Source organism: Carex rostrata, chromosome 24 (genome assembly GCF_964058835.1).
Source record: "Carex rostrata chromosome 24, lpCarRost1.2, whole genome shotgun sequence".
Classification (NCBI taxonomy): domain Eukaryota; kingdom Viridiplantae; phylum Streptophyta; class Magnoliopsida; order Poales; family Cyperaceae; genus Carex; species Carex rostrata.
In genome coordinates, this window is record NC_135941.1 from 3,218,270 (window position 1) to 3,230,678 (window position 12,409).

Here is a 12,409-nt window from a genome sequence, read left to right on the forward strand (position 1 = left end):
AAGAAATTACTCTCATAGCCTTCACTGTGATGAATGTACTTCACCGTAAAATTTGATTATATGTCTGTTGTTTTCCAAAAAATTTACTCTCATAGCCTTCACTGTGATGAATGTATTTCACCGTAAAATTTACTTGTTGTTTTCCAAAAAATTGTGAAAGTGCTCAAAGAACGGGCTTGTTAGCAGCATTATTGTGTCTAATTGAGCTCATCCTTGTTTAATCAATAAATCATTTAAGCTTTGTGGGTATTGGAGTTGTATCGAAATGATTATATGTCTGTTGTTTTCCAAAATAATGTGCCCCCCCCCCCCCCCCCCCCCCCCCCCTGCAAATTCACCCACCTCAAGTAGTAATGAAGCCCATGCCAGGGGAACGAAGGGAGTTAGCTGCAATGAAGAGGCCATTGATGAGTTAGCTCCAGTGATATTGACGAAGTACCAAAATTTCTTTAACAAGATGGATCTCATTTGAAAGTAGAATTTGTGTCCATCTCACCTGTAGTTTTAGTTTCGAAAATTATCCGACACATTGTTGGATATATTGGATCGGAGTAGATGAATAAAGAAGGTTTTCTCCTCGGTAGATGTGCAGGGAGAAGAAAGAAAAAAGAATATTAAAATGGAGAGAGAAGAAAGGAAATGAGTATTAAATGCCACGTCAGCCAAATAAAGGGTAAAAGTGGTTCGTTTCTCACCTTTTTTCAGCTCAATTCTCAATTCCAGCCCCTCCCTGGAATTAAGAATAGGGGAATAGTTCTCTATTCCAGCTCATTTAATTTCTGTTCGGCAGGAATAGAAGCTTAATTCCATTCAATTCCACTATTCTAGTGGTGCTGAACAGGCCCATTGCAAATAAGAAGAAAAAAGAACATGATATATTTATTCATCTTGTTAAAATAAATCGAAAGAAAGAAAATCAAATCAGATGAATAAAAATATATGTAGTTTATTTATGACATGACCAAATATACTTGAAGGCTTAGTCCTCGTTGGAACATGGGGAATTAGTATTTAAACATTGTTAAAAACATAGAAATAAATTTTACAATGCACTTAATATTTAAAAATAAAAATATAACTATTAATATTGTTGTCCTATTATTTTTTATATAATATTTAAATTAGTCGTATTAGTTTTGCCGAGTAAGGCTACGGTGCTACGGCTCAATATTCGAGTTTTCAAAATCCTAACAGTCGATCTGAAATGTTCATCTTGTTCTCCATAATAATATGTGTTTGGAGACCAAATTTTACATTTTTTGAAAATTTTTTACTATTTTTTTCAAAAAAATATAAACTTTGGTCTCCAAACACATATTAATATGGAGAACAAGATGAACAGTTCGAATCGATCGTTATAATTTTGAAAACTCGAATATTAAACCGTAGCCCTCTATACAACCCATAGCACCGTAGCCTTACTCTAGTTTTGCCATACTCAACAATTGTCTCATCTCCAACATCAACCAGTAAATTCGGAAAATACAATATGAAAAATATTCGTAATATTTGATCAAGTTTGAAAATATTGCGGATGTTAAATTAATGAAAAAAATCGCAACTAATTAATTTATGGGAAGTACTATTTTAAGCGTTGAAATTATATCATGTGAGTTGATTTGTGTCATAAAGAATATATCATGAGAAGTGCTTGCACTCAGTGTTATTAAAACCGGACCGGATTGACAGTTTAACTGAAAAAGACCGAAACCAGTCACTTGTCCAGTTTGATTTTGTTGTTGGATCATTTATGTAGTTAAACCAAAAAAATCAGCTTAATTAACCGGTTTTTATTGAAAAACCGCAAATCAATTTGTTAAAAAAACTGGTTTATGCTTCTTGTACTTTTTTTTCATGTGCATCCAATGAGAAAGAGGCTCCGTCTTGTGTGAGAGTAGCTTTTCAAGCAGTTAACAACATATCTTTTTTTTTAATCTCTAATAGGACCCTCATGTTTTAAATATTATAAAAGCCTAATCAAGTACAAAGGCCCTATAATTATTCATATACATATAATAATTATTAATTTTATCATTTATATTTTATGAGATTTGTTCTTGAAAGAACTAAATTTTTTTATTGAAAAACATGAACTAATTTAAGATTCTATATAAATTTAAACTTCTCTAATTATATTTATATATTTTTATAAAACATGATACTAAAATTCTAGATTCATATATCTTATTAGTTTTAGTAAACTTATCAAGCAAAGTTAGAATGGAATAGTATATTTTCTCTTCTTAAAAAAATTACTTTGTTATTTTTGATAAATTTATTTTTATAGTTTTAATTAATTTATAAATTTATTTTTAAAGTATGTTAGTTAATGTGTATGTTTGTATTTTCATTATATGAAAACCTTATTATATTTACAATAGTACATATATTGCACAGTGTATTTAAAAAATAGGAGGGTTCAAATGCACCATCATTTTGGTGCTCCAATATGCTTCGCGTTCTTTATCTCAATTTTCAAAGTCTGCACAGTCAATCCAAAACGCTCAACATGATCTTCATAATAAAATATGCTTGGAGACCAAATTTTATATTTTTTAGAATTTTTTTTCTATTTTTTTAGATAGATACAATGTGACTTTATCAAATAGTCCAGAATCTCCTTAAAAAAGTGATTTTTGTATCTATCTTAAAAAATAGTAAAAAAATTCTAAAAAATATAAAATTTGGTATCCAAGCATATTTTATTATGAAGATCACGTTAAACGGTTTGGATTGATTGTTCGGACTTTGAAAATAGAGATAAAAGATGTAGTCCATGTGGAGCATATTGGAGCACCAAAATGATGATGCATTTGAACTCTCCTCTTTAAAAAATTAGTGGTCTAACCGACTGACCCACCAGTCCAACGAATGAACCGTTGAACTGAAGATTTTTCGGGTCGACGTCCGATCCAGTTTTGATAACATTGCTTGCACCTGTACTGGAATGTTGATTTTACGTATGCATAAGTTTTTGTTTCTTTATTGTTGCTTAGATGGAATTGTTAGGATGAGAATCACGTTTAGGGCCTGTTTGGCAGATTACTGTTCACCGTGGGAAAAAAAAATTGCTCAGAGTTAAGTTTTTATTCCCACGGTAAACAATAAAATCCAGTTCAAAATTTTTGATTCCCACACCCATTTCTATTCCCTACTGGACTGCCGGGCCCTTATTGGTTTGTTTTGATCCGAAAGACTAGAATGCGATCATCTATGTGGGAATATATTGGCGCATATAATGCTATGTATAAAACCGAAGACGGATTATGAGCCCATGTTGACTGTCAGCCCAACAAATGCCCAATTCTCATGTTTTTAGTTGTTTTGTTTGTATCGTTCAGCGGCTCAGGCCTCAGGCGTTCAACCTTATCGCTTCACAGCTCCCCGCTTTTTTTCTCCCTCAGACCTCAGTGGGCGATTCCCTTCAACTCAGCTCAACTCGGTTAGTTTTCTTTTCTGCCCCTCCCTCACCAATTCCTCTCTCTCTCTCTCTCTTTATTCTTTGCTAATCATCGCACTGCACCTCAATGATTTCCGAGATTCTTTCCTTGCACAATTTTCTTATTTCTGATTACCAACTTAATTGCATTCATTATTCATTATTGCTTACATTACACTCTATTCTTAGTCATGTGTTGTTATTCTTGTAGGCAGTAGGTTAACATAGAAGGACAAATTGTCACTTCCAAAGCAAAACCCCTCAACCTTGTTAGATCAGATTTTACGTAGCGACTGTAAGTCAGTAACAAAAACAAATCAGACTAATTAACAATCATATCAGATGGTGATGGTGATGGTGATGGTGTCATCAACCTTATCTGAAGCCCCCTTCTTTTCACTTTCACCTTCACCTTTACCTTCCCAGTCCCAATTCCGATCCCCATTTGCTTTTCGCCGAGGCCTCTGCCTTGTCTGCTATGCATTCTCCCACTCTCAATTTCAACCCGACATACCAATTCCACGCGGTCAGCCGCATTTGAAAAGGGAGAAAAGGGGGCACTGGAAGGCGGATACTGTTTCTGTTTCTGACCAAGACGTGATTCACCAGTTTGATCAGCTGTTGGCTACTAAGAACCTCCGTGAAATCAATAAATACATCAAAGCCTACACCAAAACCTCCAAATACCCTTACCCCACTGTCTTTTCCCTCTTCACCCGCTTAACCCAAGTTCAAGGAATGAGCACTAATAGATATACCTATGAGATCTTGATAGAATGCTTATTACAAATGAATCAGGTCAGCCTAAATCTGTGTTTTCTGGGATGTTTCCTCAAAGAGGGTTGCAGACCTAGTCATTCTATGATCTTCAGTCCAATAATCAAATCCCTCTGTTGGGAGAAAAGAACTGATGAGGCCGTTAAGGTGGTGTTCTACAAAATGCCAAAGCTAGGATTTGTACCCAATATATTCTCGTATAACATTCTTATAAATGGGCTGTGCAAGAATGGTGAAACTGTGAAGGCATTAGATATTTTAAATATCATGATTTCCAATGGGCATGAGCCTAATGTCGTGACGTACAACACACTTATAAAAGGGTTGTGCAGCAGTGGTATAACTGGCAAGGCATTAGCTATGTTAGAAGTCATGATTGCTAAAGGGCATGAGCCTAATGTTAGGACCTACAGCACTCTTATAAATTGGTTGTGCGATAATGGTAAAATTGACAAGGCAATGGATCTTGTACATGTCATGATTTCCAAAGGGTATGAGCCTAATGTTGTGACCTATAATACTCTTATAAAAGGGCTGTGCAACAATGGTAAAACTGATAAGGCATTAGATATTGTAGATGTTATGATTTCCAAAGGGCATGACCCTGATGTCGTGACGTACACTACTATTATAAGTTGGCTGTGCGAGAATGGTGAAACTGATAAGGCATTAGACTTTCTAGATGTCATGATTTCCAAAGGGCATGAGCCTGATGTAGTGACCTACAACACTCTTATAAATGGGCTGTGCAAGAAAGGTGAAATTGAGAAAGCATTATATTTTGTAGATGTCATGATTTCCAAAAGGTATGACCCTGATATTGTGACATACAACACTCTTATAAATTGGCTGTGCAAAAATGGTGAAATTGGTAGGGCATTTGATTTTGTAAATGTCATTATTTCCAAAGGGTATGACCCCGATGTCGTGACATACACCACTCTTATAGAAGGGCTTTGCAAAAATAGTGAAACTGATAAAGCAATGAATATTCGAAATATCATGATTTCCAAAGGGTATGAGCCTAATGTCATGACCTATAACACGCTAATAAATGGGCTTTGCAAGAAAGGTGAAAGTGAGAAGGTAATGGATATTGTACATGCGATGATTTCCAAAGGGCATGACCCTGATGCCGTGACCTACAACACTCTGATAAAAGGACTGGTCAACAATAGTGAAACTGATAAGGCATTAGATACTGTAGATGTTATGATTTCCAAAGGGTTTGACCCTGATGTCGTGACGTACACCACTTTTCTAACTTGGCTGTGCGAGAATGGTGAAACTGATAAGGCAATGGATTTTGTGGATGTCATGATTTCCAAAGGGTATAACCCGGATGTTGTGACCTACAGCACTCTTATATATGGGCTGTGCAAGAAAGGTGAAATTAACAAGGCAATGGATTTTCTAGATGTCATGATTTCCAAAGGGGTTGATCCTAATGTCGTGACGTACAACACTCTTATAAATGGGTTGTGCAAGAAAGGTAAATTTCACAAGGCAGTGAATATTCTAAAAACCATGATTTCCAAAGGGCATGAGCCTGATGTCGTGACCTACAACACGCTAATAGATGGGCTGTGCAAGAAAGGTGAAATTGAGAAGGCAATGGATATTCTAGATGCCATGATTTCCAAAGGGTATGACCCGGATGTCGTGACGTACAACACTCTTATAAAAGGGCTGTGCAAGAAAGGTGAAATTGATAAGGCAAGGGATTTTTTCGATGTCATGATTTCCAAAGGGGTTGATCCTGATGCCGTGACCTATTGCACTCTTATTGAAGCGCTGTGCAAAGGAGGGTGAAATTGAATAGTCAATGTATTTTTTTACTTTACATTATTATTGGATGTTGCTCCTTGATTAAAGATTGATTATTTTAATGGTGTATTGTCTCATTATCCTCACCTATTGGAGTCCATTAATTCGAGCGTGTGGATTTGTTTATAACTTGAATTTACATATTTTTGATATTTAGGAAAATTGTTATATATTTCTTTTTGTGGTAAGAGGATATCAATTTTATTTTCCACAACTTCATATCACCATATCACTATGTTACTAGTGAACCTAATAGAGCTGACTTATTAGAAGTCTTCAATAAGTGATATATTCCAAGTTCCCAACATCACATTTCATGAAGCACCAATTTTTCTGATACTGGTACAGCAGGGTACGTATGCACCTATATTATTTTGTTTTTGTTTTTTGTTAAAGGGTCCGGGACCCGGCATCTTTCAGATACCTTTAACAGGAGTTGAACATGCACCTCTCTGTAAAGAGACACATGCGCTATATAAAGTACAAAAATGAAAGCAAACAGTTTCATACCAACACTTCAACCTTGGACAAACGATTATAGAGGGCAAGACGCCCAAATCATATGTTTGCACAATATATTGACTGTACGCGGCTTCTTTGCGTATATTATTTTCTTGTACTGGTTCGATGATGCCAGTATAGTTAGCATAAGATAGCACTTAGCTTATAGCACAAGTATTGATTTATGCTCTCAAATCTAATTAGTTACTATCTTTTTCTTTTCCTTTTCTGTATCAATGCTTGCTAAAAATCATGTCATTAGCCATCGATGAAACATATAATAGAACAGATTTTACAAAATCTGAGAACCAATTAACTATTTATAATTTAATTCCACCTGAATAAGTTTCTAGGCAAATTTGCTGGCAGTTCTTCTCTCAAAAAATCAAAGAAAAATTGGCTTTTTTTTTTTATTGAGTGAGGCTATGACACTATACATAGCACAGATTGGTCTATACTATGGATCAATATCTCTGTATTCAAAGTTCAAAGAGTCGATCTGAACCGTTCAACATGGTCACCATATGAAAATGTACATACAAATTAAATTTTACATTTTGCTTAGAATTTTTTTTACTATTTTCTTAAATAGGTAGAGAATCATTGATCTAAAGATTGTAGACCATTCAAAATAGTGATTTTCTATATGAGAAATGTTCTTTGTCCACTGATGTTTGTCCACAAATTGTCCACCACCTTATCCACTCTAACTGATTTTAACGACTTTACTTTCCTTTTATAAATCAGATCCCTCTTTCTCAATCCTCCGCCTTTCTATTTTTTTTCTCTCTTGAAAATCTTGGCGAGGCTCTGTCTCTCACTCTAGCAGCTTTTCTCTCTCTCTCTTGTGAAAATCCTGGCGAGGCTCTCTCTCTCTTCTCTTCTGCTCCGGCAGCGACGGCCGCAACGGCATCGACGGTCGCGACAGCGGCAACGGCAGCAACGACAGCGACGGCCGCGACCTAGTGGAGAGAGACGATCTGTAATCTATCACCGTAGGACATGATCGAGCATGATTCCCTTGTGTATCTCTTTTACTTGAGTGCCAGATCCGACCCCTTGAATATGTGCCACTAGATCTGGGCAAGTGCCAGATCCAACCCCCTTCTATGGAGACTCGTGCTTCCCTTGGCACAATGTCAAAGGTAAAATCAACTTGATTAAATCTTTGTTCAATAGATTCACATTGTCGTACTTTAAGTAACTGGTTTTTGTAAAAATAAATGTTGAAATTTGATCTTACTTGACACTTTGACTTGTTTGAAGTTATTTTGTATGAAATATGAACCATGTCGTCTCTTCTATATATGTTGATTTTCTTTTTTTACAATGTCGATTTACCTTCTCAGATTCATTTTTTCCTTTCCGATCTCTCCTTCCCCTTTTCCAGTTTAGATTTGCGATTTTGATATTTTTAAAAATGTGAAGTACATTTTTTGTAGGATTTGTTATTTAAGTTACAGCATTGAATAATGAATTTTATAGTATTGGTGCATATTGAAAGTTTCTGGATGTTTGAAAATTTGAATGACATTTTTTATAAGATTTGTTATTTAAGTTACAGCATTGAATGATGAATTTTACAGGATTGGTGCAAGTGAAATGATACTTTTTCTTTATGTTTGAAAATTGTTATTAGATTATTTTACATAAGTTACAGTTTTGAATTAGGAATTTTACTGGATTTACCTTCTCTGATTCATTTTTTCCTTTGCAGTGTCGATTTTAATTGAGATTACTGACTCGATCTCATTTTTTATACATGATCGCAATGGAACCTTCAATCGTGGAGCGCGATCGAATAGAAGTTGTTTTTGTTGAAGAGCACGGCAAAATTCAAATCTAGTAAGTTTTCTATTGAATTTGTTGTTTTCGTTGTATGCAGTAACAGATCTAGCATTTCAAATGAAATCTGGATGAAAGAGATGATAGAGAGGCGATATGGAGTATTGATCTATTAATTTTACTATATTGCCCCGTTAATTTTACAGTATTCATCTTGTCATTTTACAGTATTCATCTTGTGGAAATTTAGAGGAAATAGATGATAGAGAGACGATATGGAGTATTAATCTGTTAATTTTACAGTATTACCTTGTTAATTTTACAGTATTCATCTTGTCATTTTACAGCATTCATCTTGTGAAAATCTGAAAGAAAGAGATGATTTGTTAATTTGACAGTATTTATCTTGTAATTTTACAGTATTCATCTTGTAATTTTACATTATTCATCTTGTGAAAATCTGGAGGAAAGAGAAGATAGAGACGCTTTTTACTCATCCGAATAATGAACACAAGAGGTTTCTAATGTAAAAGTTATTTGTTCATAGTTTTTTTGTTGCTATTATGCTATTCTGTAAAATTTTTTTGTTGCTGTGGATTATTGTAAGTGTTACATGATTTTTTTAGTTTTTTTTCAGTTTTTTTTACTGTCATTTTCATGGGATAGATATATATATGAAAGTTCATATGTATTTGTGCAGTATTAAGTTACTTAATTTACAGTATTAAACTACTTAGTATATAGTATTGACTTTCTGATATGAGTTGTTTATGTATTCAGCAAGTAAAAGGAAGTTGGTCCTTGAAGATAGTGCAATTACAAAAGAAGGCAGAATAAGAGAGAAGCGATCAAAGAAAGATAATGATGCATTGCATCCTTCTTTTAGCCTTGGGATCGGACTTACACAGGATGAGGAAGAGGAAGAGGAAGAGGAAGAGGAGCAAGGTGAAGAGTAGCAAATTATTGTAAGTCAAGAGCAGAATGAGGAAGATGACGAGGCTGCTGGAAACATTCAGGTAGAAGAGGAGGCGGATGGAAAAAACGAGGCTGCTGGTGAAGATGGGGCTTATATGGAATTTCATTGGCATACGATCAGTTGGCTCAAGACTTTTCTTGCATGGAGAACTTGTGATTGTTTTTTATTTTATTATACTTTCTTCTTCTTAAATTTTACAGTATTGCTGTACTAGTTTTCCTTTATTTGTGGGAATTAACTGCAGTTTTAATAATTGAACTTTTTACAGTATTGCTGATATTAATTTATCTTTCAGCCAAACCTGACTGGGTAGATGTTTGTGTGGATTCTAAGGAGTGCCCAAAACAGGGAGAAAATTCAAAGGATTGTGCTATCTTCGTGTTGCGTTTTGTGTACAACATTATCAGAAACAGTCATATGATTTTTACCCAGGTAAATAACTTGTAATATTATTTTCTAATTCTTATTTGATGACAAATGCAATTTCTTTTTGTTTAATTGTTTATTTTATTTTATTGTTATGCAGGATGATATATCAAAAGAGCGTGTGGTTCTTGTGATGAGGCTTCTTACTCATCCCAACAATGCACACCGAAAGTTTTTAGTCTGAATGTTGAATGATATAGTTTTGTATTTTTGTGGTGAATATTGGGGTTGGGCTTTGTATTGGATGATTTTGAGGTGGATATTATTGTTTGTTTCGAACAGTTCTCGTGTGTGGTGATTGTTGAACAGATGATGAATGGATGTATAATTTTAGACGTTTTACAGCATACATGGTATTATCTTATGGCTTAGAAGTAGAAAGTTTACAGTATTCAGGATTCTTTTGCAGGTTGTTGTTTAAGATGAATTGTTGTAGTATTTTGTTTACATTTTATTTTATCATTTTTGCGATATACAAGATTTAATTGAAAATTCTACTTTATACAATATGCAATTTTACAATTGTACTAATTAAATTTTACAGTATACAAGATTCAATGATAAATTTTACTGGTTAGATTCAATTTTACAGTATACAAGATACAATTGAATATTTTACTGTATAGAAGATTCAATTTTGCAGTATACAAGTTTCAAATGAAAATTTTACTGTGTACAAAATTCAATTTTACAGTATACAAGATTCAATTTTGCAGTATACAAGGTTCAATTTTACAGTATACAATATACAATTTTACAGTATACAAATTTTAATTTTACAGTATGCAAGATTCAACCCAGTGCATTAACTGATAATAACCGCTAATAACTAACTCTAACTGCCAATAACTTTCTATAACTGTAATTTCCAAAAGTACAATTTGAAAGTACATTTATTTTGTCCTTTTGTGCAAGTTGCAATTTTTTTCTAACTATCATGGAACCACTTCAAATAGTTGCTGAATTTTTTGTTATTAAGTGATATATTTTATGTGATATATTGTATAATTATACAACATATATAAGTAATTTTACAGTATTCGCGTAAGTCAAAGCTGTGGACAAATGGTGGATAAAAGGCTGTGGACAATTAGACGCTTCCTTTCTATATATCTAAAAAAAATGTAAAAAATTAAAAAAAATATAAAATTTAGTCTGCATATCATGTTGAATGGTTTGAATCGAATTTTTAAACTTTAAAATGAAAGATATTGATCCATAGTACGGAGTACGGACTAATCTGCACTATGAAGTTTTGCCGTAAGCTTATATTGGTCCGTAACTTTTCTGTTTTCTAACTCGTTGACGCAACCTATTAAATTCAGCAATCATTAATAGATTATTTGATTTTATTAAGTATATCTCATAGTTTACAATGATAACCACAAACAGAGGCTAAGGAGCCGTTAGACTACAAGGGCTATAAAGAGCCGTTAGGCTGTAACAAAGAAAAATAAATATATAGAGTATATTATGTAAAAAATTTATGGGCTATCCCAAGTAGCACCAAATAATACAACTCCAATTAAATGGGTTTTGTTAAGAATCTCCAACACACTCCTTGTAATATGAAAATATATTTTCCACTAGGTCCTCATAGCATTAATTGCGACCTGTTCATTTTCTTGTTCCTACTTCTCTATTTGGATGGTTGTTATAAAATAGGGGGGGATTTCATGTATGCCCCTCAAAAACTTTGAAATTACATATTGCCCCCTCTAAAATTCATAATATCATATTTACCCTTCACAATTTCACAAACTCACAATTTTACCCAATTTATTAACCTTTTTTTTATTAATACTCATTTTAAATTTATAAATTACCCAATTACTCTTTATTAAAAAATTGAATCCCCCCCTCCCCCTCTCCCTTTGGCAGGCCCACCCTTGTTTTGTCGAGGCTTTTGTTTGAAACTACTGATCTCAACGGGAAGTAGCTCTTAGTTGTATAGAAGATTGGTTAGTTGTTTTTTTAATTAGATATCTCGCCTCCTTGGTCAATCATTGGTGTGTCAACCATATTTGACCCGATGTGAAGCAAAGAGATATTTTCCTAAGAATAAGCCAAAGACAACACCTATTTCAAAGGAGGAAGGTTCAATTTTGATTTTCAAAAGTAAGAGCGAAATACATTATTAGTTAGTAATGCAGTACTATTTGAAGTTGTGGCTCACATGCGTGTATGGCACCTCCTCGGGTGTGATGAACTATTTCTTATGTTTTCTTCTATCAACTACTTATTCTATCCAGCTAGCAACGGAATGTAGAATTTCATTTACCAATACAAAGTTAGGAAAGTATGAAGACGACTTGATCAGGAAAAAAAAAGCAAGAAAGACATCCAATTCTGCTTTGTGATACTAGATCTGGAGATCATCCTCTTGACTATGATGCAATTACATCGGTAAAAAAACAGTCAAATTCCCTTTGGCCAAGTCTAATTCGAGCTCTCCTTTTTCAGATCTTAGCAAAAAGAAAAGTCATTTGATGGAGGCCAATAGAAATCATTTTGCACTTTACTCATTTGATGTATTTTCATCTTTCATTTTGTTTACAAGAATCAGTTAATAGCTCACTTCTAAACTTACTGATATAACCATGGATAGAGAAGAAAATCACTAAAGGAAAATTTAACTTTCATGTGCGCTACTACTTCTTAGATTGCTCCAGCTTACT

General features: G+C 33.9%; 2 protein-coding genes across 2 annotated transcripts in view; both read left to right on the top strand.

Moving 5' to 3' along the window:
• LOC144575951 (delta-aminolevulinic acid dehydratase, chloroplastic-like) overlaps positions 1-12,409 on the top strand; it is a 77,971-nt gene that overhangs the window by 19,115 nt on the left and 46,447 nt on the right. The gene's annotated exons all lie outside the window — the stretch shown is intronic.
• Positions 3,362-6,105, top strand: LOC144575747 (uncharacterized). The gene is made up of 2 exons (XM_078325983.1): positions 3,362-3,442; positions 3,651-6,105. Exon 2 carries the CDS (start codon positions 3,782-3,784, stop codon positions 6,026-6,028), a length of 2,247 nt encoding a protein of 748 aa, XP_078182109.1. The 5' UTR covers positions 3,362-3,442; positions 3,651-3,781; the 3' UTR covers positions 6,029-6,105.

What these genes read in the sequence shown, in the direction of transcription:
- LOC144575747 (XM_078325983.1), top strand. Translation starts at nt 3,782, where the DNA reads ATGGTGATGGTGATGGTGATGGTGTCATCAACCTTATCTGAAGCCCCC.